The sequence below is a fragment of the Corythoichthys intestinalis genome, chromosome 21 (assembly GCF_030265065.1).
Source record: "Corythoichthys intestinalis isolate RoL2023-P3 chromosome 21, ASM3026506v1, whole genome shotgun sequence".
Classification (NCBI taxonomy): domain Eukaryota; kingdom Metazoa; phylum Chordata; class Actinopteri; order Syngnathiformes; family Syngnathidae; genus Corythoichthys; species Corythoichthys intestinalis.
In genome coordinates, this window is record NC_080415.1 from 28,938,962 (window position 1) to 28,966,929 (window position 27,968).

The 27,968-nt window shown below is 39.3% G+C and overlaps 1 protein-coding gene across 21 annotated transcripts in view; it reads right to left on the reverse strand.

Moving 5' to 3' along the window:
- The window catches only part of nrxn1a (neurexin 1a), a 185,587-nt gene that overhangs the window by 124,587 nt on the left and 33,032 nt on the right, over positions 1-27,968 (reverse strand). For 6 of the 21 annotated variants that reach the window (XM_057826712.1, XM_057826707.1, XM_057826703.1 and 3 more), the window contains 2 exons: positions 24,904-24,921; positions 21,702-21,731 (listed from right to left, as the gene is read on the reverse strand). The exons of 2 other annotated variants lie outside the window; for them this stretch is intronic. In XM_057826712.1, coding sequence (XP_057682695.1) covers positions 21,702-21,731; positions 24,904-24,921 — 48 coding nt within the window. 13 more of the 21 variants (XM_057826697.1, XM_057826710.1, XM_057826711.1 and 10 more) reach the window with 4 other exon arrangements.

Here is a 27,968-nt window from a genome sequence, read left to right on the forward strand (position 1 = left end):
GTAAAATAAAAGTGAGGACTAAAGTCGGATATCGGAAAGAGTGCATCGCTGTACACTAGACTGTAACAAACGAACTATTGTTATTTGGGTTTCAGTTTCCCAAGGGACAGGTATAGTTGACGGACACGGGAAGTCTGTGTTGTGTTACGTTTGTTTTGGTCCGAGTTGCCAAGTTGCAATACACGTTGACTCAAATGAGTTCAAGAAACTAAATTTTGTGCTTTATAAAGAGTGAAAAAAGCATAATTTAACACAGACGAAATCATTCAACCAATAAGAGTGAAGTATTACCAAAACAAAATGGTGACGTCATGTACCGTAATGGTCGGCACCGGATCGCCGCGTACGTTTTCTTCAACCACCATGGTGGTGTCAATAAAAAATTTTTTTAAAAAACTGTCATTGTAAATATATATATATATATATATATATATATACAGTATACATATGGTGGAAAACACAGACAAGACTGAAAAAGAAGTTTCTGCTCTTGCACCCCTCTTGAAAACAAACTGCTGTGTTTTAAGCCAAAAGAACTGTTGTGTTTGAATGAACAAGTCTATATGCTGCCATAGCAGATTTATGGCGCACTAAGCCTCCGAACTATTTTTAATTTGTCCGTTTTACCCTGAAAACTCCCGTTTACAGACGTCACGCAACCGCTTTTGTTTCAATCTAGCCATAAAAAGAAGGTAAGAAATTATATCATCCGAAATGTCTGTCATTTTTAGCTTAGAATCATTAATTGATGTCTAATATTTAGTTTAAAAAAAAAAAAAAAAAAAAAGACTTAAAAAAAATTATTTACTCGCATATTTTGAACTTCTCAATGAATTACGTCGCAATGAAAAATTTGGCGTCTGTAAAAATTCATGGATATCTACCTCATAAATATCGCTTAATTGTATTTTTTTTTTGTTACTGTCGTATTTTCCCCGATATGTTAGATGAAAAATAATTGATCCAAACAAAAAAAATTGAAAAATAACGTTTAAAAGGGTAACTATATGAAAAAGAAAATCTCAACCACTCCTTGTTGTCTGCGATTTCTGCATCGCGACCCTTGTTATACCACCATGTTTCACCCATAAAAAAAAAAAAAATCCAACTGTGGCCATTCACAGCTGTGTCTTGACACTCGGAGTTACATGCTACATGGAGTTTTTGGATCGAAAAAAAAAAGTACGCGATAATACCTCGTTAAAATCGTGGCGTCTTTAATTCTGCTCTCATGTGCTCTTTTTTTTTTTGCTGTTTAAAAAAAAAATAAAAAATTTAAATGCCCTCCTGTTCAAAATTTTTGTTGCCCCAGAAAATTGAGATTTTATGCTTTCCAATGATGTATCACGCATGCATATAGGACAATTTTGAAATTTGGCCAAATTGGGGGTCTCAGAGCGGAACTTCAAGTCACCTGAGTGTTTTCTGCCATATGTATATATATATATATATATATATATATATCTGTCTGTACCCGTGTATAATGCGCACCCATGATTTTACATGTTGATTTTGAGAAAAAAAGTGCGCGTTATATTCGGGAAATTACGGTAATTCTATTAACATTTTTGAAATGTATTAATTGGATTTATTCATAAAATCTGGAAAGTACTAGTATTGTCCAATAGTGACTTTTTAACAAATAACCAATATCCCGATATGGTCTAACAAAAAAAATCCAATACAATATCAATCCGATACCAATATATGTTAGAGGCGTGCGAAATTTCCGATTCTTAGATTATTCGCGATTCGGCCGTGGAAGATTCGAGAACGATTCACAAACATCCAAATTCCGATTATTGAATTATACCAGGTAAAGCAGAACTAAAACACTGTCAGCGCGGTCTTCGGGACGCAATGGGGAACGGACCGAGAGTAAATATCATGTACAACTCATGCCGCTAGATAAAAAAACAATAATACCTGACTGCGGCCGACAGCTGCTTCAAACAATGCCCAGTTGCTAGTTGCTACAAACATACGGACACATACGGCTATAATAGATATCACATATATGTAGAACTAGATGGAAATGACAGACAACGCCGGCAAAAAAACATATAAAGAGAAGTAGATGCGAAATGACAGACTTGCCGTTTAGTAGTTGCCGCGTTGTAAACAGCCGCCATCTTAATGCAGTAGACTTCTCTTCTAGCGAACCTAAATAACGTTTTATCTAAAATACACCTAGATCGGCAAAATCTTGACTTGAATCCATCTTTAAATGAAGAAACAGTTGTAAAACTTTGACATGTCGAAAGTAGACAGAAGGGAAATTATGGGATAACGATAGCAATTATAACAATTTTAACGGTTCATTGACATTAAATTAATTGAATGTAGTTTAAAGCTGTTGATTCAGAATGAGGACTTTATGGGGACAGTATTTAATTTACTGATTTTAACAGTTAACTGATTTTTACTGATTTTAACAGTTAACTTGATAATGAAATATTAGTTTGGTTTAGCCTGAGAGGATTTTTGAACAATTTTGGAACTAATGTACAACACATTGAAAGCCGGGGGGGGTGGGGTGGGTGGTTGAGGGGGGGGGGGGGTCAATAATCGATTTATAATCGAATCGGAGCCTCTGAATCGTAATCGAATCGTTAGGTGCCCAAAGATTCCCACCTCTAATATATGTGGTCGTGGACTTAACATTTCGTGGCTAATTGTATTGTGATCCCCCACTGGATGCTTTACTAATGATAAATGAAACAACTTCAAGGTTTTCCAAATAAACATTTTGCGAGAAATTTATGGAAAAAGTGCCTATATTGCACCACTATATTAATTATTGAAATCAAAATTGTGCGAACATCAAGTGCAAGTGCCAGTAAGGCACTGCCATATCACATATGGCTCACACAGTATGTCATATTGGCCCAAAACTGATAATGAAAAATCAATGTCAATATTCTCTAAGATCACTTTAAATGCTTTTATCGGCCGATATTATCTCCTACCTAATAATATTGGACAACTCTAGAAGTGATTAAAAATCAACAGGAAGTAACCTGTAAATGTACTAAAATGAACAAGGAGTGTTCTGTAAATGCCCACAAAAGTAAAGAAAAATGGAGGCTAGGCGAATTCACGAGTTAATTAATGGAATGAGTTTATCACTAGTAGACGCCCAATCCATTTGAAGTGGGAGGGATGACAGCGAATGAACGTTCGTTGGTTTCGATTGGACGTCTATGGCCGTCAGTGGCAACCAATGCTCGTTAATGAGTTCATTTTGGGGCATTTCATGTCATTTCCTGTTGATTTTCAACCACTTTCTTTTCCTTTGGGCATTTAGGGGCCCCTTCCTGTTGATTTGGGGCCATTAATGAGTCACCTCCTATTGATTTCAGGTTACTGAACAGGAAGTGACTCCAGAATGTCCCCAAATGAATAGGAAGCGACTCAAAATCAACAGGACGCAACCTGTAAATGCCCTAAAATGGACAAGAAGTGATCTGTAAATGCCTACAAAAGACTGGCTGTGAATGCTATGGTTTCAGTGTCATTGACTCTATTCCAGTTTAAAATGAATTAGATGTCTAATGTCGTCAATGGCAGCTAGTGAGCTAATGTAGACACTTTTCTAAAGGAAGATTTTGGTAGAAACTTTTTTTTTTTTAAATAGTGACCCCTTTTTAAAACGATTACATCGATTCTTGGTGGGAGCATATCTATAACCCTTTGGTCTACAAAGTATTGCATTATATCAGCTTTTCAATATATTGTCACACCCCGATCCGTGAGTGTATTTCCTCAGGCAAACATGGCGGGAAAATTCTACAATATGTCCATATTCAACGAAAAACATGTTGAGGATAGGGTCGCAAATTGCAGAAATCCGCAAATAAATGTTATAACTCATACCATACGTCTATCATGTACACAAACCCACGTTACATAAACAGCTGGAATTCAGCCCAATAGTTGCAACGTCCACAGAGGGCATCGTTGCGTCTCCACAGTTTGATTTTCACAGCCTCAAGTTGCAAAAATCACACTAGGCCATCAGTCCACACTCTGCCTTTTAACACTGGGATGCCCTCGCACCTTCGATCTGTTTGAGTGTTCGGGTGTATTTTTAGTGTTGCGGTGGAAGCCTGGAAGTGGATTTATGTTTCAGTGCCATTGACGTTGAGAGACGTCCATTCCATGAGTGTTATCATGTCTTGTGCCGTTGATGGACGATAGATTAACCGTATCTGCTCTAAAAATTGAATGTACACAATAACACCGGAAACATTGAAACATTATGCTAATGTTGATGCTAACTGTTAGTACTAAACCAACAGGGTCGCCATTTGCTGACAATAATTGCTAATGATAATTGCTCATCGTTGTGTGTATTGCTAGCATTGGCTACTCTGTGGAATTTGAAGTCATATGCAGTGATCTCAACCACTCGTTGTCTGCGATTTCTGCATCGCGACCCTTGTTATATCACCATGTTTCACCCATAAAATCAAAAACAAATCTGACTGGGGCCATTCACAGCTGTGTCTTGACACTCAGTGATGCATGCTACCAGGGGTCGCGTTAACTGAATATTTCCGTCGTTGACCGGTTTTTTAAAACGGTGACGGAAAAAACTGAAGTCCGTCCATCATTTTGACAGGTTGCAATTCACACCCCAGACCACAGGGTAGGCGAGTGAGCATAATAATTAGCCATTGTCTCTCTTAATGCACGACGCCGTTGGCTATTCTGTCAGAATATTGTAGCATCACCGGGGTCTGGTGGCGGCAACGTGATTGACACATCAACGCGAGGTTCTTATTGGTGCACCCGGTGTGCCAGCGCGTCATCCAATTGGTGGACTAGATTGCAGCCTGTGTATCGACCCCAATCACATGACGTCACAACTCCGCCCCCCTGACTGGAGCCACCATATTGTGTGTCAGCTCGTCGTGTTTACACATTACCGCTACGTACATGCCTCCTATTACGGCGTGTTTTTCTGCCCGTTAACATTAATAATCAAAACGGTGAAGGCGTGTGTGGCGGCTGGTTGCAGTAACAGAGAAGATAGACGGAGAGACTTGAAGTTCTTCCGTATTCTGAGAGACCTGAAGAGGAGAGCGAGATGGACTGCTGTAATTCGACAAGAAATCTGGGCACCAAACGATCACCACAGACTATGTAGTAGTCATTTTATATCTGGTAAGATGCATTTAATATATATTTAGAAGATTTTGGGCTGACAACCACAATTAAGATCATTGTGTGACGTTGGTGATTGGGGTCTATATAGTTACCTCTTTTTCTTTGGGGGCGGAGTTGTTGTTTTGCTGGTGTTGTTGGCGGTAAGCAGAGTAAAAAGAGGGAGAAAAGTACGACTTCCGTGTCTAATTTTTCGCCGCCAAGCAAGCGTTACAAAATTAAAAATGAATGAAAACTAAATACTAAATACATCATTATCATTTTAAAAATAGATTATGATCGGATTTTTATGACCCTGTCAGTCAAAATGACAGACAACGAAAATGTCTAGCGCAACCTCTGCATGCTACATGGAGTTTTTGGATCGAAACAAGGCAGGTACACAATAATCTCGTGAAAATTGTGGCGTCTTTAATTCTGCTCTTGGCTCCAGTTAGGGTTTTGCTGTTTAAAATTTTTTTTTAAAATGCTCTCTTGTTCAAAAAATTTCTTCCCCCGTAAAATGATATTTTAAGCTTTCCAATGATGTATCACACATGCATATCGGACAATTTTGAAATTTGGCCAAATTGGGGGTCTCAGAGCGGAACTTTGAGTGTTTTCCACCATATATAAATATAAACAAACATAAAAGGTTTTTTTTTTTTAAATTATACCTTGGGGAAAGAAGTACAAGACAAACTAAAGATGCACTTCATCCTTCCTAATGTTGTGATGGCTTTAAAATATTTTTTATAAATTAACATTTTGGCTGCCTTTGCCTCTGCCTTTATTTGCACAGAGAGGGATGGGAGTGATCGTCCCAGTCAAAACTGAATGGACATCTATCACCGTCAATAGAGGCGTGCGAAATTTCCGATTCATAGATTATTCACAATTCGGCCGTGGAAGATTCGAGAACGATTCATAAAAATCCAAATTCCGATTATCGACTTATACCAGGTAAAGCGGAAATAAAACACAGTCAGTGAGGTCTTCGGGACGCCGCGGTCTTCGGGACGCAATGAGGAACTGACCGAGAGTAAATATCTTGTTCAACTCATGCCGCTAGATAAAAAAACAAAAACAATCATACCTGGCTGCGGCCGACAGCCGCTACAAACAGCGACCGGTTGCTAGTTGCTACAAACATAGGGCAACATATGGCTATGGTAGATATCACATATTATAGAACTAGATGTGAAATGACAGTAACGACAGTGTTGGAACATATACAAAGAACTAGATGCGAAATGACAGACTTGCCGCCATCTTAAAGCAGTAGACTTCTCTAGAAGGCTCTGTTGTAGCGAACCTAATTACTTTTTATCTAAAATATCCCTAAATCGGCAAAATCTTGACTTTAAATGATGAAAGAGTTTTAAAACTTTGACATGTCAGAAGTAGATGGATGGGAAATTATGGAATGATGGGAAAAATTTTAACAACTTTAACGGTTGATTCACAACATTAAATTAATTTCACGTAGTTTAAAGCTTTTGATACAGAATGGCGACTTGAGTATTTTATTTACTGTTTTTAACTGTTAACTTGATGCTAAAATAGTTTGGTTTAGCCTGAGAGGATTTTTGAACAATTTTGGAAGTAGTGTACAAAACATTAAAAGTGTGGTGGGGTGCATCAATAATCGATTTATAATCGAATCGGAGCCTCTGAATCGTAATCGAATCGTTAGGTGCTCAAAGATTTCCAGCTCTAACCGTCGATGCACTGAAACACGATCATTCACTGCCATCCCACTGAATTCAAGCATTAGTGCTTTGTAACACTAAATTCTGTTAAAATAGTACATGAATACAAGTAGTCTTACACAGTAGTCACCCCTTTATTTTATAGAGGACTACCATCTATCGGTGTCATTGGCTCCCAGTGAGTTAAACTCCATTATATATATCTGGCCGCTTACTGGTGAAAAGCGACAGTATCTGATGAATCCAATTTTCCCCTATTGAGTCCCAGCAAGGCTGTATTTTATTAAAAATGAATCAGGTCTGTGTGACTTTTATTAGCCCTGTGGGATCAGGATGAGTAAGAGGTACGGGACACGTTGTACCTTACTGGTAGCGACTGGTGCTCTGCGCCTTGGCGTCTGTTACCGTCCTCAAGCGGGCATATGGCAGAGTCAGCAAAGAGCTTTTTCCATGCGTGTGTGCGAGGTAAAGACAAGAGTCGGATTTTGAAAGGCGACGGCGAAGCGACCGTCCATCTGCGCGCTTGTTGGCCATAAGACAAACGTGTTAGGCTCGGCTTGCCGACGCTTTGTGTGTCACAAGCGATGACTCACGATCCGCCTCCCCTGAGCGCAAACGCTCCCACCAGGCGAGCGAACGCAACGCACACACCTCGCCTTTCGTCCGCTGACCGTGAAGAATTTGTGCAGGCAGCCTTACTCATGCATATTTACACTCGCCGCGCCGCGTACACTCTCTCACCTACTCAGCAGCAACTCTTTTAAAGGTTATTGTGTGCGAGCGTCATTCGGGCCCCGGCTTCATGTACATGTTTAAAGGTCACCCAGCTGACCACTTGACGAAGCGGAGGGCGGATTATGGGATTGACGTGGGGAACACTCGGCGGTAGCATGTAAAATTGATAAACAAGCCAATTAGGGTCGAGAATTTGAAATGCTAAAATCGCCGATTGACCCTGCACGCTTTCGTGAGATGATTTCCAACAAGACAGAAGTGCGGGGATGAAATGTTTGAGTATCACGGTTTGATCATATGTGAGAAGTGTTTGTTTTTGCAGTTGCCAGAGCGCAGATGTTTTTTCAAACGATTTTTGCAGGTTTTTTTTTTTTGTTTTTGTTTTTTGAGAATTTTGTAAGTCGCCAATTCTACGACCAGATTTTTCTTTTGAGTACTTGGTTACAGGATGTTTTGCTAAACAAAGGCTACAAAATCATTTATAAGCACGTCGCCCATCACTGTAAATGTGTGGTTCTTAACCTGGGTTCGATCGAACCTTAGGGGTTCGTTCAGTGAGTCAGTCTAAGGCAGTGCTTCTCAATTATTTTCTGTTATGCCCCCCCCCCCCCAAGGAAGACGTAAATGTTTCGTACCCCCCCCAAACTCTCTGCCGCCACTGTAAGCAGTATCATTTGTCTATAAAATTACGTACGCAGCTGCCTATCATTGTGTCCTTTTTTTCGATTAAAGAAAAAAAGTAACATATCGACTTAACATCGTTTTGTTTGTAACAGAAAAGACTTAACGCTAGGGTTGTTCCGATCATGTTTTTTTGCTCCCGATCCGATCCCGATCGTTTTAGTTTGAGTATCTGCCGATCCCGATATTTCCCGATCCGATTGTTTTTTTTGCTCCCGATTCAATTCCAATCATTCCCGATAATTTTTCCCGATCATATACATTTTGGCAATGCATTAAGAAAAAAATGAATAAAACTCGGAAGAATGTATACATTCAACTACTGTGTTTATTATGACAATAAATCCTCAAGATGGCATTTACATTATTAACATTCTTTCTGTGAGAGGGATCCACTGATAGAAAGACTTCTGACTTTGTATATTGTGACTAAATATTGCCATCAAGTGTATTTGTTGAGCTTTCAGTAAATGATACTGAAGGCCATGCCCAATGCATGATGGGAAGTGGAACCATGACAAGCGAAACCACGACTGTTCGTAGTGCTACCAATTGATATATCTTCTCAGCGATGGGATAGAACTTAAGGTGTTTAGTATAAGATCAAATGCTACCTTGCTGCCCCACATTTCTTCCCATGATATTTATAATCGTAGGGAAAGGGATTGTAAGGCTTTAGCCAATTAAAATAAAGTTCCAAAGACTACCAAAATTCACTCTACTCATTATAAGCTGCCTTTTCGCTCTCTGTATAGGCAAAACGGCGCCATTACAGATGGAACGCGACAAAGCGTGAGTGGGTTGTGCAGTGCATGCGTTAATTGCCTTTTAACGTGATACATTTTTAAAAAAATTAAATACCACCGATACTGGGATAAATTTGATAACCCTACCTTAAGCCTAAACTAAAGACTCTGGATAAGTAACATAATATGTCTGTAACGTTAAATACAATTAGAAAACGATTTAATATTTTTTTTTTTTTTTTAAAGTAAAAAAAGGCATGGCCATTTTTTTGCCGATTCCGATACTTTGAAAATGACGTGATCGGACCCGATCGATCGGCACATCTCTACTTAACGCGCATCAATTTGCCTGAATTAAAAAAAAAAAAAAAAGTCACATCCAAACTGTAAAAACACACTCAAGGTACATTTTTGACCATTTGATACAGAAAAATAAAATGCAATAAAATGAGTAAATAATAACAAATTCAAATTGATTAGAAACATTCACTCATGAGGACAATATGCAAAAAAAATAAAAAATTGACCGAAAAAACAAAACTGAATAATAAGAAAAAAAAAAGAGCGTTTTTGGACAGAAGGACAGTTGTTATTTTTGCTGCTCACAGTATCACCTCCTTTGCAATGGTGTGGGGTTATTTTGCATTGAGCATGCTAACAATGCTCACTGGTTTACCGATATAACACTGACAAAGCAGGACGATTGTTGGCAATATTCGGCACGTTTTCGCTGAAAAACAGTCAAGCGGCTTATCAATGAGATTGGGGTCTAATGTCTTTAAGTGGCATCTTAATTGATTTGGCTTCCGGCTGTCCGCTATAATTATTTTTAGACACAGTAAACAGTGGTCTTTCCTCATCACCCACTGTATTAAAAGTAAAAGCTAAAAGGCAAACGGCACGAAAAAAGTGCATTCTCATCGGCCGAAGGAGAACCGTAGGTAAGGGCGGTCGTCTCGGGCGGAGAAGTGAGAACCGGAGAAGACAGTGGGTCACTGCGTGAATGAGTCTGGCCGGAAAACAGCTTTCGAAAACGGCGGCGGCGCACAGCTCTTTATATCTCTTTTCTGAGTGCTGAGTGCTCTTGCTTAGTTCAAAAATACTGCGCGCACTCTGAAAATGAGAGCGCCACTGCCACCCACTGAGTGGATGTGCAAGTACACTTTATTCCAGTACGGCCCCAAAAAAAAAAAAAAATGTTCCCCGAGGAAACATGCATCGCTCTGCGTCCCCCTTTGGGGGGTGTGCCCCACTATTTGAGAAGCACTGGTCTAAGGGGTTTGGTCAAGTTTAAGACAAGTAGGTCCCTATTTTTGGATGCTGACTTAATCCAGGCAAAGTGGCGTTTTAGACCAGGTTATGGGCTAGTTAGTCTCCAATTTACATGTATTTTTTTTCCAATTCTTTCAACTGCAGTCCTCTATCTGATGGGAGGAGAAACTGGTTTGCTCAGTGGAGGGTTGACGCCACGAAAATAGTATGTGAGGCAAGCATGCGATTGAATGATAATGTAGACATGAAAACTAGAAACGGAATGAAATTGAGTTTAATTTAATTGTCCAATGTGAAAAGCAAATCAAAAGGCAAAATTATTTGTTGGAAATTAACACCATTTGATTTGTGAAAAGATTCATGTTTTTTTTTTTGTTATTATGACTGTGTACAAATTTGGCGATCATTTTGTCCAAGGTGTTTCATTAAACTGCTCGGTCAAGGTTAGTGCAACTAAGCAGGTTTAAAGTACCTATGTCAGCAAAAAGCATGTTTATTTCATATTTCACGCGGTATTTAATGCTCCTGAATGAAATGCACCACTTGGATGTGTGTGGAAGTGATCGTTTTATTTATTCAATTTTTTGAGTCCCGCGCCATGAAAATGAGTGACTTCTGGCCAGAGTATGGATTGAGGAAGAAGGCGAATTTGACGTCAGCAGACTAATCATCTTCACAATACAGCCATTATTATATTATGCAGAAGGACTGCGGATTCAGCTGATTTTGCGGATTAATTTGTTTATTTTTCGCATCATACCAGCACAATGCTCTGCAGTCTTTTGTTGCTGCACCAGGGAGAGACGTGTGAGCCTTTTTGGGTTTCAAAAAGATCCTGTTCACCGCGAAGAAGGGGAGAAACAAGTCCAACTATCTAGAGACCATTGGATGGATGACGAAGTGAGTAAGCTACGTGTCTTAGGTATGTCAAGAGACTTGGAAGAGCTTCTCGGTTCAGGTTAGCATGTCGCCTAGCTCTCACGCCTCCTGTTTTGTTTACACTCTTTCCCCAGTCTCCGAAGCTGGGGCAGGGAAATGACAAAAGCCGGACTAACTCCGGTGGCATAAAATACCATTCGGGAAGCTTAAGAAGTCGTCAGTTTTGACCATTATGCAGTAATTTAGACCTGTCGTACTAAATAAATGCATTTTAATATTTCATATTCCATTCAGCACAAGACTGTTATTCGTCATGATCATACAATTTATTTAGCAATTAGGGAAAAATACTTGGATAAAAAGAATATCATGTAAAAAATGTTAGATAAAACCAATGGTGACATTTTGCTGCTCTCCGTTGCATTTTGCTTGTTCTTAATCTTCCTCCTCCATTGGGCGGAATTCTAAATCATCTGGAATCGTTACGCTGCCAGCGTCATCACCCAGATGGCGGCGCCAGAACGCTATAATGACAGGAGTCGCTAAACGCCAGATTGAAAGACTCATTTCTCGTCATCTGCGCTTTGCCAAATTGATATAGTATATAGTATATTGATATAGTCGAATCGTCTCAAAACATGATTTTAATTCACATAATAATGCTATTTAAGATTTTTTTATGGTGTCACAGGCACTTTAATGCACGTGTCAAACTCGTGGGGTTCGGTACCTTTAGCAAGGTTACGAACCACTGCTATAAATATACCTGCATTTTCATTACCTATCATAACTCACAAAATCGAAAATACTGAGGAATATAGGAGTGGGAACCTCTTGGTACCTAACGATACGATAAGATTTGCGATACTAAGCTCACGATAACGATCTGACGATATGGCGATACAACGATTATCGATACATTGGTCAGGAAATCATTCAAGGATATTCTACAAACAACTAATAAACAGAAAGCAAGCTTCTGCTGTGAATTTGAATAAGTTTATCACTAGTTGACGACCAATCCATTTGAAGTGGGAGGATGGCAGCGAATGAACATTCGTTCATTCGCTGCCATCCCTCCCACTTCAAACGGATTGAACGTCTATGGCCGTCAGTGGCAGCCAATGCCAGGCAATGAGGTAATTTTGGGCCATTTAAGATCATTTGCCTGTTGATTTTCAGTTACTTCCTGTTGATTTTGAGGTATTTTATGGGTCACTTCCTGTTTATTTTGCGTTACAGAACAGGAAGTGACCTGGCAATCACCCAAATGAATAGACAGTGACTCAAACTCAATAGGAAATTACCTGTAAATGCCCTGAAATGAACAGCAAGTGACCTATAAATGCCCCGAAAATCGGACCGAATGACTATAAATGCTCTGGTTTTGAATGAACGAAAGTTCCCAGTCTAAATGGATTGGGCGCCAAGCACAGTCAATGGCAGCCTTAGGGGCAGTTTACATGACGACTCTGCGACACAACGGCGCAATGACTGAATAGCGGAATCGCCTCGCGTACATATGGTGTCGGCAAAGACGGAAGGCGAAGGGGAAAAATTCTGAATCTTTCCTCCAAAGTGGAAGAATTTGACTGCGGGGGATTGAGGGGGGGCTTGACCGCGCCGATAACGTCCGCATTCGTACACGCGAAATTTGGCGTGCACAGCGGTGCTACTAAACATTAAAAACAGCAAATAGGGCGGAATGTCGGCTTTAATTTACTGTTTTAATAATATTTTTAAATTAAATATGTTGAATGTTCACATTTTTGTGCCTTTTTGAACAAAAGTAAAATGCCTTTGCTTCGAGTGGCAGGGCATATTTTTTTCCGGGCTGAGGAGCTTGTTGCGGTCAAACAGCATCATTCGCTGTCTCCTTGTACAGTGGGGAGAACAAGTATTTGATACACTGTCAATGGGAAAACCCATTGGCAGTGTATCAAATACTTGTTCTCTCCACTGTATATCTGCACTGCCCCCAAGGGCCTGGCATGAATACGACATCGTTTTCTTGCGGAATTTCGACATTGTTCGAATAGAGACGTGCCCATATAAATGCAAATTTGAAATTTTTCATATTCTCGAAGAGTCACCATGTAAACGGCCCCTTAGAGTTAACTGAGACACTATTAGGGTGGAAGATTTTGGTACCAACTTGTTGGTTCCTTTTTTTTTTCTAAACATTGACACCTTTTTAAAACGATATCTCGATTCTTGACAGGAGCATATCGATAACTTTTGGGGATACAAAGTATCATGATATGTCACTAGGGATGGGAATTGATAGGATTTTTACGATTCCGATTCCATTATTGGTATTGCTTAATGATTCGATTCTTTATCGATTCTCTTATCGATTCTAATTTGGGGAAAAAGAAGAACAAACGTTTTGATTGGCATTGAGTTTGTTTAATCAGAAGTCACAACCTTACAAACTCACAACAAGGTCAAAAGAGGCCCAAAGCTTCAATATTAACTGTGGCAATAAGTGGCAAATGCACAAGAATGTGTAACATTTTAGTAAAACATTTTTCTAATAGAAATAAAAAATATTGGCATATATTGGCATATAGGTCGTTGGTCTGCCGTTGGCAATATGTGTTAAACTTGCAGGGGTCCCCAAACTTTTTCCAGTGAGGGCCACATAACTTTTCCCTTCTCTGATGAGGGGCCGGGGTCAGTTTGTAACAGAAAAATGGTGACGAATGCAGGAGTGCCTAATCTTAAAAAATTGTTTTTCAGTAAGCCACAATCAAATAACCCTTTCTGTATATTTCACGGAACAAAAGTAAATAAAATAAAAATAATAATATAATAATAATTAATAATAATAATAACACTATTAATCAAATAGATAATAACCTAATAACCTTCTCTGACTTCTTCACAGAAAAAGGCCAGAAAATAAATAACACTATTGAGAAAAAAAAAAAAAAAAAAAAAAAATTCAAAATGCTCTCTGGTAATGTTCAGGGGGCCGGACCAAATGTGGGGGCGGGCTGTATCCATAGTTTGGAGACTCCTGTTAAAAGTTATTATTTACCAGTATGTTGAAATGCATGCCTTTTAGTTTTTATGGTGCTTTCACACTCAAGTGGGGGCGCCCCTTGCGCTTCCTCACGCGAAGAAGAGCGCGCTTACATGCGAAGAAGAAGAAATGCCGCATCCAAGCGAGTGAGCAAGTTAGTGAGAGAGGGAAGCACTGCTACGACCCTACGTTCTTTCTTAATGTTTGTAAATTATCTACAGAGGCAACGCCTGTATGTATCATCTTTTGTGTGGTTGTTGTGTGTTTCCACTCGCGATCGGACACTTAAATCCAGTTGTGTAGTGGTTTGAACGATGTGCTAATGCTAGCGAATGCATGCTAATCGTGGCGTTATTACTGAATTAGCAGCTAATCATCGCTGATTTACGTTGATGCAAACCTGTTTGTTCTTGGGGACGAAATTGATTCATTTCCTTTCCATTTTTAGTTTCACTCTTCAAGTGATGGTTGAATAAAGTCAGCAAATTATACCAACGTCTTCTGTATCGTCATTTCGGAGTTTAGCTAGCTGTATAGCTGTCTCGTTGAGGACAGTGCAGTCTATTCCCTACGATGCAGTTATCTCCACCTTTCCTCCCATTGCAGTTATCTCCACCTTGCAAAGATTGCAAGTTGTGTTGTTGTAATTTTTCCTCGTGAAGTGAAGACATACTTTCGAGCGTTTGAACCTACGTGCTGTCATTGTTATGTTTACGCCTGCAATGCTCGTGCTAAACCATCGTAACCTTTCATTTTCACCCTCTTTCCTGGTGAAGTGTAGCCAAACTTTGGAGCGGGTGGTTCTTGGCGCCATGCTAGTTTGATGCGTCTGGACAGCAAGACAGTCATGACGCAATACGCGTCTTCAGGACTCGTTAAAGGGATCGTTGAGGCTTTTTCATTGTGATGTCGAGGCCTCGAAACACTCCGAACCGGTTCGGAATCGGATTTCGATTCCCATCCCTAAATGTCACCATTTCGATATTTTGTCACACTCCTAAAGGAATGCTTCACAAAATCGGCTATTCGCTGCCACCCAATCTAGTTCTTATAGATTAGACGTCTCTCTTCGTCAATGAGTTAAGTTGCATTTTCTTGATTCTGAAATGAAAACGCGATTCTGCATCCTCTCTTCCAGCCCCCTCACTGAAAGCGCGTGTTGTTCCTGAGGAGAAAGATACCAGTGTTTTCAACGTAGGAGGGGTGTGTGTGAAAAAGGTCTGGGGCGCCATCCCTGGGGCCAAAGCGCCGAGGCCCCCAGAGGGCAGACGGGAGCGGCGCTGCGCCTTTGCAGATACGCCGCTCGCACCAACATCACAGGCAGGCGAGACGAGCGGCTTTATCGCCTGAGCTTTAACTCGCTTTTCCCCCTCAATTCCTCCCACGAGCAGACGCACGTGCCGTATATCTTTCAAAGACACTCGGCCCGCCCCCTCAAAGAAACTCATTTCGCCGGCTCCAAAAGCCTCTTTGCTCCTTCGGCGCCATTTGACGACCTCCACGACACGGCTGCTCGTTTGGTCTCAGATAGAGGGGAAGGTTCCGAAACCTTGCAGAAAAAGTTCTACTCTACCAGACAATACGCTTTGATTTAGTTTGCTACAATACGCCCTTATAGCAGTTCAAAAAACTCATCAGCAGAGTTGCACGATTCTCAAGGCGGTACTTCACTAGACTGAAAACGTTCGTTTATCATGCGAGTTTTAACTCAAGTCGGGAAAAACGGGGAAGGTTGTTACATAATTAAATGGAATTTTCCTTCAAAATTACGACAATTTTCTGCGTAAAATTACTATTTTTCCCCCATATTACCTTAACAAATAAGGAACACTAACTAGAATACATTCATATCACGTACCAGGATTTCCCACTCAAACTGGTCTACCATATTTTTTGAAAAACAAGTTAATAAAAACCAATGTTGACAGGAATTTTTAAATTATACAGTGGGGCAAATAAGTATTTAGTCAACCACCAATTGTGCAAGTTCTCCTACTTGAAAAGATTAGAGAGGCCTGTAATTGTCAACATGAGTAAACCTCAACCATGAGAGACAGAATGTGGGAAAAAAACAGAAAATCACATTGATTTTTAAAGAATTTATTTCCTAATTAGAGTGGAAAATAAGTATTTGGTCACCTACAAACAAGCAAGATTTCTGGCTGTCAAAGAGGTCTAACTTCTTCTAAAGAGGTCTAACGAGGCTCCACTCATTACCTGTATTAATGGCACCTGTTTTAACTCATTATCGGTATAAAAGACACTTGTCCACAACCTCAGTCAGTCACACTCCAAACTCCACTATGGCCAAGACCAAAGAGCTGTCGAAGGACACCAGAGACCAAATTGTAGACCTGCACCAGCTGGGAAGATTGAATCTGCAATAGGCAAAACGCTTGGTGTAAAGAAATGAACTGTGGGAGCAGTTATTAGAAAATGGAAGACATAAAAGACCACTGATAATCTCCCTCGATCTGGGGCTCCATGCAAGGTCTCACCCTGTGGCGTCAAAATAATAACAAGAACGGTGAGCAAAAATCCCAGAACCACACAGGGGGACCTAGTGAATGACCTACAGAGAGCTGGGACCACAGTAACAAAGGCTACTATCATTAACACAATGCGCTGTCAGGGACTCAAACCCTGCACTGCCAGACGTGTCCCCCTGCTGAAGCCAGTACATGTCCAGGCCCGCCTGCGGTTCGCTAGAGAGCATTTGGATGATCCAGAAGAAGACTAGGAAAATGTGTTATGGTCAGATGAAACAAAAATAGAACTTTTTGGTAGAAACGCAGGTTCTCGTGTTTGGAGGAGAAAGAATACTGAATTGCATCCGAAGAACACCATACACACTGTGGAGCATGGGGGTGGAAACATCATGCTTTGGGGCGGTTTTTCTGCAAAGGGACCAGGACGACTGAGCTGTGTAAAGGAAAGAATGAATGGGGCCATGTATCAAGAGAATTTGAGTGAAAATCTCCTTCCATCAGCAAGGGCATTAAAGATGAGACGTGGCTGGGTCTTTCAGCATGACAATGATCCCAAACACACAGCCAGGGCAACAAAGGAGTGGCTTCGTAAGACGCATTTCAAAGTCCTGGAGTGGCCTAGCCAGTCTCCAGATCTCAACCCCTTAGAAAATCTGCGGAGAGAGTTGAAAGTCCGTGTTGCCCAACGACAGCCCCAAAACATCACTGCTCTAGAGGAGATCTGCATGGAGGAATGGGCCAAAATACCAGCAACAGTTTGTGAAAAGCTTGTGAAGAGTTACAGAAAACGTTTGGCCTCCGTTATTGCCAACAAAGGGTACATAACAAAGTATTGAGATGAACTTTTGGTATTGACCAAATACTTATTTTCCACCATGATTTGCAAATAATTTCTTTTTCTGCCCCCCCCCTCCACATTCGGTCTCTCATGGTTGAGGTTTACCCATTTTGACAATTACAGGCCTCTGTAATATTTTCAAGTGGGAGAACTTGCACAATTAGTGGTTGACTGGGCCAATGTTTATTCTTTATATCCTGATAGCAACCCTTTCTTTTTCGTCCTGTCTGTTGCTCTACCATGTTTGCAAAATTTGCGCAAAAGCGTTAGCATCGACTTCAGTCTTTATAATGAATGGGGAAAGGGGGAAGTGATGTATGCCGAAAATCTGTCAGCACATTTGTAGTTTTTTTTTTTTGTGTGGCAGAGTTTCTGCTACCCTCCTTAAAGTTAATTAGTGCCGGCGAAAGCGATACAGACCCCCTCAAGAAATAAAAAAGGTGACATTCAACTAGTTGTCAGTCGGCGTAACACAAATGTTATGAAACTATTTCATAAAGGTTGAAAAGTTACCTAGTGTTGCTTTAAATACCAATATAGCCCAAGTGACAACCAACCCCATTCTCCACTAAGCGATCGTGTAAAATGTGGAATAAAGTGTCAGAATTACACGTAGATTTTCAAGGTCTGTCTCCACTCGAGATTCTGTCGACTCAAGCCCTCAAAAAGCACTCCGCCATCCCCAAAAATAGAAAACGCCATTGAAAAGTGATTGGTGTTACGGGCGTCATTTGCAGCGCATTCAAGATATTTCCGTCCGCCAGGTGTTTCATTTTATTCCGCGTCACGTTCTGCCGTCCAATCAAATGTCGCAGTGGGACCTAGTCGTCATGTGGGCCAATCAGTGCTTTCATCAGCGTCATGCGGTGAGGCACCTACCGTTCGGAACGGCGCCTGTTTGGCTGGAGCTTCCAATCATTCGCGCACATGCGGGGTTGAGCAGATTTAAAATCACGCACACACTCGCTCATGCACCAGCAGCTTACCTGAATAAAGGTGTTTGAATTTCAAAGCCACGAGTTGCACATATTCAACCAGGGGTGGGCAAACTTTAGATTTAAGAATTCGATTTTGTTTAACAAAACTGTAAATTGCTGATGTTTTACTATTTTATCATAATTTATCAGTTTAGAATGATTTTGTGAAATACAAAAATGTAAAATTATTTATTTTGTATTCTAGGTTGAAAGTAAAATATTTTTGTGTAACCTGAGTTTTGACTGGTCAGTTCGACCCAAGGACTGTGCAGGTATTTTAAAATTAAGCCCACTCTCAGTTTGAGCTCTATGAATAAATATCCTGATCTAAAATAACCCCACTATTAATTACACTGCAAAATATGTGCTAAAATGTGTTAAAATATAAAATGGGTCAGAAGGGTTAAATATTTTTTAGCCAAAAAACGATGAAAAAGGCACAGAATTACAAAATTTTAACTAAAATGGTTAAAATGTTATTTTAGAGTAGCATAATATGTGGCAAAATAAAGATTCACGAAAAAAAGTGGAGTTAGTGCACATTAATTCACACTAATGAAATAACAAGCACTAATGACTTAACCCACGTGTTATATTTGACTAAAATAATAAATCCTAACTAAAATGCTCATTAAAATTATTTTTAAATAGCCTAATATTTTGAATAATATATGAGGAAAAAAGTGAGTTAATGCACTTTAATTCATACAAATAAAATAACCAGTACTTATGACTTAACCCACAAGTTAACGCATGCTAACTATGTTAACTCATACAACTGAGTTATCAACTCATGCTAATTAATTAAATCATGGATAAAAATCTTATCGAAAAAAGCTCAAGTCATACTAATTTTTTAAAATATATATGGTAATGTACATTTTGTTGTCTATTTCCATTAAAAAGTTAAATAAATCCAACTATTGTAAAAATGAATACAGGTAGTCGCCGGATTACCAGCGAATTCCCCCGCTTCAGTGGCGACGTAACCTGAATTTACGCGTGAATCAGAATTAACCCTCTAAGTACCCCTAAATACCCCCCAAATCTCAAAATAACTATCCAAAAACATGCATTATACGTCATATTAATAAAATAAAGTTAAAAAATAAGACATTGTAAGGTACAAAAAGGGACTGTTTACCTGTTAAAAAAAAAAAAAGAGGACTGGAGACAAAATGGCGGACAAGACTACAACGATGTAAAGTCAAAATCACCTTGTAGCCCAGGGACTACTGGTACTAAAAAGTAGAGATGTCCCCGATCCAATCACTTGATCAGAAATCGAGCCAATCGCGCCTTTTTTTTTCCAGAGGATTGGAATCGGGTGAAAAGGATCGGGTTTTTAATTTAAAAAAATTTTTTTTTAATTTGAAGCGCTAAAAGGTAAGACAATAATCGAGAAATAAACAATTGCAAAAAAACAAACAAACAAAAAAACAAAAAAAACTAAAATATTATTATTAATATTATTATATTATTATTAATAAAATCTTATACTCGGCAACAGTCCGGCAAATATTGGAGGAGGAAATACTGCATGTTAAAGTACTGTCGAGTAGTACTGCAACGATTAATCGATTAACTCGTGTAATTCAATAGAAAAAAAGCTTCGAATCCAATTTTGCTGCTTCCAGTATTCCTTTAATTAGAGTAGCGTTGTAATGGTTTGTTTGAAAGTATTTGCATTTAGTTTTACTGATTTGGGTGAATACACTGCCTTCTAGTGGCAACAGTGAATATGACATAACACATTTAACATGGCTGAATCCAGCTGCTCCCTGTTAGGACCAACATTAGGTAAGTTTTTGTTGAGCTAATATGTTTTTTGTGCATTGGTAGTTTATAGGTATGTTTAGCCGTTTTTGGGAGGGAATATGTTTGTTAAAAAATTTTAAAAATTAGAAAAAAAACCTTAGCAATTTATAACATTTAAGCTAGCGGACTTTTGCTATGCAAGTTAGGAAATGGTTCTTTTGTTCAATTTAGATCCTCATTTTTAATTTAAAAAAAAAAATCCATTTGAGGTTAAACTCAGGTATTTTAATATATTTTTCAATAAAAGTGAAATTCTGCATCGTTTGAAGAAACACTTGGGATGTTCATAATCCGATTACTCGATTATTTGAACTAACTAGTTGCTAGATTAACCGACGACTAAAATAATCAATAGCTGCAGCCCTACTGTAAAGTACAGTATTGTAACATGTTTGGAACTTTTTGTTTTTTTAAACCACACTTTTTTTTTTTTGGTATCGGATCGGGAGTCGATATCGGCAGATTCTCAAAATCAGGTCGACTCTGACTCGGATGTAAAAATATGCCACTGGCACATCTCTACTAAAAAGATTTTTTTTCTATTATTGATGCAACAAAAAGGGCTCTGGATAGTTTAAATGCCCAGTGAGCCAGCTAAAAACAGTATAATGGGCTTTCTGCCCACCCCTGGTATAAACCATCTTGTCAATGCATTGGAAGGCAAAAACCATTCAAGACCATAAAAAGGAAAATCAATCAAGTACCTCTGAGCTTTCCTAAATTGACACAGTGTGCAGTCCAAAGAGGGCACAGAGAAGGAACAAAATTGTAAAGAAAACAAAAAATACATCTACACGTTTTTTTGGACTGCATGTTTCTAAAAAAGGCAAAACATTGCTTTCAGTGTACGAGCAAAATGGAAGTTGATGAAAAGGCGGAGATGAATGCGGACCCCAGGAGAGCTGCCACGCACGCACACCGGCGAGAAAAGCCTAGGCCAAACAAAAGCATGTGATCCGACCCAGCGATGCAAAGCCGTGCGAGAGTGTCACTTAATTAGGCGCGCGGTGACGAGGCCGCCTAATTAAGCCGGCCGGCCGCTCGCTCCTCGGCAGAAGTTGCTCTCTCATCTCAGATCATCTTTAAAAGCCGCATTTCACATTTATTAGTTCCAGCGCAAACGCTGAAGTCATCCATTTTGCCTCAAATGAAAAACCCAATAATCGTTTCCATGGGACCGTTTAAAGAAAAGGAGGAAAAAAAACCTCAATTACAGGAAAGAACTGACCTTGCTTCTGTGCCTAGAGAGACAACTTCCTCCCCGCGCCATGTGGTGATGAAGATGGTGGGGGAGTGTGTGTGCGTGGAGGGTGAGGGGCTTAGGATGGATGATATGTAGCAGAATAACAACAGGAAGTGAGGTAAGAAGTGGCCGTACCTTGGTCGCCAATCATCAGGTGTGCCAGACCTTAAAGGAAGACAAGAGCACAGTCAGCACAGCAAAGGATCATGGGGCGTGTTGTCAGTGTGTTGTGTGATACGCGGACTACACTTGTGTGACCAATCGCCTAAAATCACGGAAACTTACTCATCCTCAGCGGCCGGAATGAGCGGTCATTTATTTTTTTATGGGTGATTATGCACTTACCTGAGAGAAAAATCCCTAGATAAGTTTCGAGCGACCCCAAAAAATATGAAATAGTTAAAAAACAAAAAAATGAAGGTAGAACATGACCAACGGGAAAACGAGATGAATATGTGCCAGCAAGATATAGAAGCATTAATACTGAATTTCCTCAGATAATGGGTATTCGTTTTTTAAAAACTATTTATAAGAGCTTAATTTGCAGAAATGTATCTTATTTGTGTTCATTTACCCAGCAACAGTAAGGCGTTAAATGCACTTGCATGAATTACGTATGTAATTTGCATTTTTATAGCAATATTCAAACTTATTGGTGCTTATTTAATGACATTCACAGAAAATTCTTATTGGTGTGAGGTTTTTACATTGCCCCCCCGAGGGCCGCAATGACCCCCAGGCCGCAATTTGGAGACCCGTCCTCTATGTGTACAAACGCATTTTGTATATAGCATATTGAAAACATCGTGCTTTCTAAAAATCTATTGTCTATTTTTACATAATTGCAGTATTCACATGAGTACAAAAAAACCCATTTCATATTACCGTAATTTTCGGACTATAAGCCGCTACTTTTTTCCCCTCATTTTGAAGCCTGGTGCTTATGGTCCGGTGCGGCTTATTTGTTGATTTATTTGGGTTAATAGGTAACACTTTATTTGACAGCGGCGCATAAAACTGCCATGAAACCGTCAAAATGATTACATTGTCATGGGCATTAATGAATGCAGATGTCATTAAGTCACTCACTGCAGTGACATGATGACAATCGCTCACCAGATATGAATCAAATGATACAAATATATTTTAGGGCTGTCAAAATTATCGCGTTAACGGGCGGTAATTATTTTTTTTAATTAATCATGTCAAAATATTTGACGCAATTAACGCACATGCCCCGCTCAAACAGATTAAAATGACAGCACAGTGTAACGTCCACTTGTTACTTGTGTTTTTTGGTGTTTTTTCGCCCTCTGCTGGCACTTGGGTAAACTGATTTTATGGGTTTCAGCACCATGAATGAGCATTGTGTAATTATTGACATCAACAATGGCGAGCTACTAGTTTAATTTTTGATTAAAAATTTTACAAATTTAATTAAAACGAAAACATTAAGAGGGGTTTTAATATACAATTTCTATAACTTTTACTAACATTTATCTTTTAAGAACTAACAGTCTTTCTGTCCATGGATCGCTTTAACAGAATGTTAATAATGTTAATGCCATCTTGTTGATTCATTGTTATAATAAAGAAATACAGTACTTACAGTACTTACACTATGTTGAATGTTTTTATCCGTCTTGTGTCTTATCTTTCCATTCCAACAATAATTTACAGAAAAAAATGGCATATTTTATAGATGGTTTGAATTGCGATTAATTTTTAAGCTGTGATTAACTCGATTAAAAATTTTAATCGTTTGACAGCCCTAATATATTGACAAACTCTTGTCACGAATGCAATGTAATTCAATATATTTATTCAATGAAATGGTGTAATGCAAAAAAGAATCACAAGTAGTTGCAGATTTTGACTGATTTTACCGTAATTTTCGGATGTCATTAAGTGTCATCCGGCAAATTATGTCTCTAACTCCATTTATGTCCAGCTCGGATCTTTTACATCCGTTCAAAAGTGAGATAATTAGCCGAATGACACAAAATGATGTAGTGCTGCAACGATTAATCGATTAACTCGAGTATTCGATTAGAAAAAAATATTCGAATTAAATTTTGTTGCTTCGGGTATTCGTTTAATTAAATTGGCGTTGTAATGGTTTATTTTGAAAGTGTTTGCATTTAGTTTTTCTGATTAGGGTGGATACACGGCCCTCTGGTCTGCCTCTTTTCACATAGCTGAATCCAACAGCTCCCCGTTAAGAGCAACGTAAGCTAAGTTTTGTTTGAGCTAATGTTTTTTTTTTTTTTTTTTTAATAGATTCATAATTTAGTTAATAGGTATATTTAGCCTTTTTTTTGTGGGAATATGTGTCTGAACCACTAGCATTTCATAGCATTTAAGCGAGCTGACAATTCTATGTAAGTTGGCCAATTGTTCTTTCGTTATACATAGATCCTCATTTAAAAAAAAAAAACGTTTGAGGCTCAGTTCAGGTATTTTAATTTTTTTATGTTCCTTATCCGATTACTCGATAATTCGAACTAACTAGTGCATAGATTAATTGACTACTAAAATATTCGATAGCTGCAGTCCTAAAATGATGTCTGTCATAAGCATTCATTCTTGCTCATGGCACTGTTATGTCATAATTATGATGGTCTGTTAAATAAAATGTTACTAAATTCCATAACTAGCAATTAATGAAACTATAAAGAAATACAAGAAATAATTAGCACAGAATTATGAATTTTGATTGTTAATTACATCTGTAGCGCTGCAATGCATGCTAGGAGGCATGTTGGAAGACAACAGTGTTGACAGCAGGTGGCAGCAGAGGTTGACTGTCTCCCCCAAGGGAGCAGTGATGGCCAAATGAAGCGTCCTGAAGCGATGAAGCTTTGCAGCCAATTGGTTCAAAGCTTAATGGTGGTTCATTTGGTCTTATGACAGTCTTACGATGCCACAGTCAAATAAAGTGTTATTGGTTGATATATTTTGGCTTAAATATCCCATAGTACAGTGAGGACAGCTGCGGCTTATAGTCCAGTGCGCCTTATCTATGAACAAATGCTGTTTTCGTGTCAAATTTGGTGGGTGGCGGCTTATAGTCAGGTGCGCCTTATAGTGCGAAAATTATGGTAACTGCTTGCTCCCATTGACAGCAACAAACATCCTATTCATTTGGACATGGAGTAAGTCAGTCATGGATCATTGTCTTTCCAACTTTCAACTATTTATCTGCCAACCCTTCCCAGTCCAAATGAATTGGACACCTATTACTGTCAATGTCAGGGATGGAGTTACGTAAAGTCACTTTACTCCGCTATTGGAGGAAATCCAGTATTGGCGTAATCGGCGCAATTAGGCGACCTACCTGGGGTGTAGCTGTGCTCTGGGCGGGTGTCACGGCCAGGCGAGGAGAGAGAGAGACAGACATTCATTAACATGCATGCCAAGCCCTCGGGTTACCATGGCTACTACTTACTGTACATGCACACCGCTCCGGGGTTAACGCGCATGCAGACGCCACACGCCCGCTACGTTTGGGTCCACACATACACGTAATGCTGTTCTACACGTTCCTACCTGCGGGTTCGGGTCAAAGGGCCGCTCACCCTCAAAACTTACCTTGAGGCCGCTTCCTCTCCCCTGAGCCCACCCCGATAGAGCATGCACACACACATACACACACCCGCACGCTGACAAATTATGTCATAATGAGACGAAATAGCAGGAGGGGATGGCGTCGCAGTGCGGGAAGGGCATGCGAGGTTTGATATTAGGGGTGTGTGAATATGCGGTGGTGACCGATTCTGACGGGATAAGCTCATTGTCCAGTTTATTTGAACTGGGAGAGGCTGCCAGCGAATGATTGCAGATAGACCTCCCAGTTCAAATGGGATTGGATATCAGTCACTGTCAAACAAGGTATCAAATCACACTTTTTAAAGTTTCTTAGCGCTTGTTCTCGCCGTCATGTGGTTATTTTAAAGGAGTTTGTGATTGTCGCGTTCATACAGTAAATATTTTTTTTGTAGCTTACCAGAATAAATATAAAATATGCTAATAACTCGTTATGAATGAAGTTCATAGCAGAGCTGGGCGATTTTTAGATGAAGATCCACAAAAATGTAGATCAATCTCAGATCAGCAGTCATTTTTATTCGACTCAAGGTGAGGAAAATTGTAAATTCTGAACACACACAAAAAAATTGCAGATCTTATACACTAAAATACAAATTGCATTTCATTTTCGAGCGCCTGCTATCTTAATGCTTATATACAATGGTAGAAAGACACCATTGTATGAAAACTACCAGGTAAAAAAGCAAAAATAGTAAAAAAATAAGTCATTGTGATCTTTTTTGGGGGGCAGATCGCCTAGGCCTATTTGATAGTAGTTGAACGGACGCGTGTTGTGCTTGAGACCACAACAGGCCTGGCCAAGAAACAATAACCCACCCAAAAGTAAAGATTAAGACTTCTGAGAGTCAAGACCAAGGCAGAAACAAGACACAGACAATGTCATTCAGGAACAGAGTCTAAGATCAATTCAAGACCAGTCTTGAGTGTATAACACCAGGAACTTAGAGGTGATTGCTCTAAGAATGCAAGGGAAGCTCAGCTTCCCCCAAAATGTCAAAAATTAAGTGATCAAATGTATACTGTTGTGTGTACATTAGTGGTGTCAACAATAATTGATGCGGCGATGCATCCCGATGCGGGGCATGGACGATTCCCCATTTTTCCCCATTTGTAATACTATTCTCATGTTTCATTTTTTACACACGCATAACTCTGGTCAAGTTTCCCACCAACCTCGTAGAAGCCAAAATGTCTCCAGATGTCTGCTTTCAATGTCTTAGGTGCATCAATAATCTTTCTCGCTCTCTCTTCCTCCGCTTCAGCCATTGTTATGTTATGTCCTATCTCTTAGAGGTTAGATCTTGTGCCCGAACCCGACCCAAAATTCGGGTCGGGTCGGGCCCAAAATGTTAAGCATTTACGTTCGGGTCGGGCTGCCGCGCCGACTAATAAATTATTTAAAAAAAAAAAAAAAAAAAGGGATAAAACCGAGAGCAGGCTCTCTGTATTGTGCATTTGCTTGTGCACGCACAAGAACGCCGTGGCGCCGCCCGCTTTTTCTTCTTCTCCTCCCGATTCGTTAAGACACTTATTTATGCACACAAAGGCAACACAAATGTGATCCTTTTGAATCTTCTCCTCTGTGTGTCTGCAAAACCGCATGTTTTTTTTTTTTTAATATTAAACTTTCCCGGCGTTATTTCATTGTGTAAATGCTTTTATAATGATCATGAAAATATGTAGACTATTTCAACATGAAGAAAACTTGCGTTTTTTTCTGCCAACTGAGAATTCGTTACGAAGGACACTTTTATTTATGCACACAAAGGCAACAGAAATGTGATCCTTTTGAGTCTTCAAAACCGTTTAAATTTTTTTTTTTTTTTTATAGATATTAAACTTTCCCAGCGTTATTTCATTGTGTAAATGCTTTTATAATGATCATAAAAATATGTAGAATATTTAAACATTAAGAAAACTTGCGTTTTTTTCTGCCAACTCGAAGAAATGAAAATAAATTGCTGCTGCTGCGTTTTTGTTTTTTGTTCGCGTCACTCCAACAAATTAAAAACAAAAAAAATCAGGTTTTTCATGCTGGGCCTGCAAATCTAGTTAATTGATCGGGCTCGGGCCGGGCTTCAATACCAGCGGGCCATGTCGGGTCGGGCTGGATTTTTTTTAGGCCCGATCTAACCTCTATTGCACATATATAGTGGGCTAGGCCTACATTTTACTTTTGTTCTACATTGCAATTTAGTTGATGTTTTGTTTGCAACTGAACTGATCCCTGGCTTGATATTGCGATAAAGATGCTGCTGCACTACAATATTTTCTTTCTCGTTTTCTTTAATATTTTTATTGATGGGTCCTTGTGACTAAAATACCGTGCCTGTTATTACTGATTTTGCACAGGAGTTCAGATGTTGCACTGTGTGAAAGGCCGCTACTGTGTGTATAAAAAGAGAAAGCCCTGGTCTCATTGAAAGCACTGATTAAATGCTGTGATCTGTTATTTATATATATATATATATATATATATATATATATATATATATATAAATGAAACTATTTTCATTTGACTTCAACCAGGAGTGACACAAGAGCCAAAAAAAATGTCTTTAATGTCTGACCGCTTGTGTTGCCTCATGATTCACGAAAAATATGCTTTGCTTTAGAATTTTAATGCATCCAAGGCTTTAATGCATCGCGATGCATTGCCGAATCGAACCTAATCGAATCGTGACCCTCTGAATCGAACACCAAATTAATTTTGATACAGAAAATAAATTACAGTGCATCTGAAACAAATGATTCTAACATATTTGAGAGAAAAAGCATGTTATTTTGCCTCAT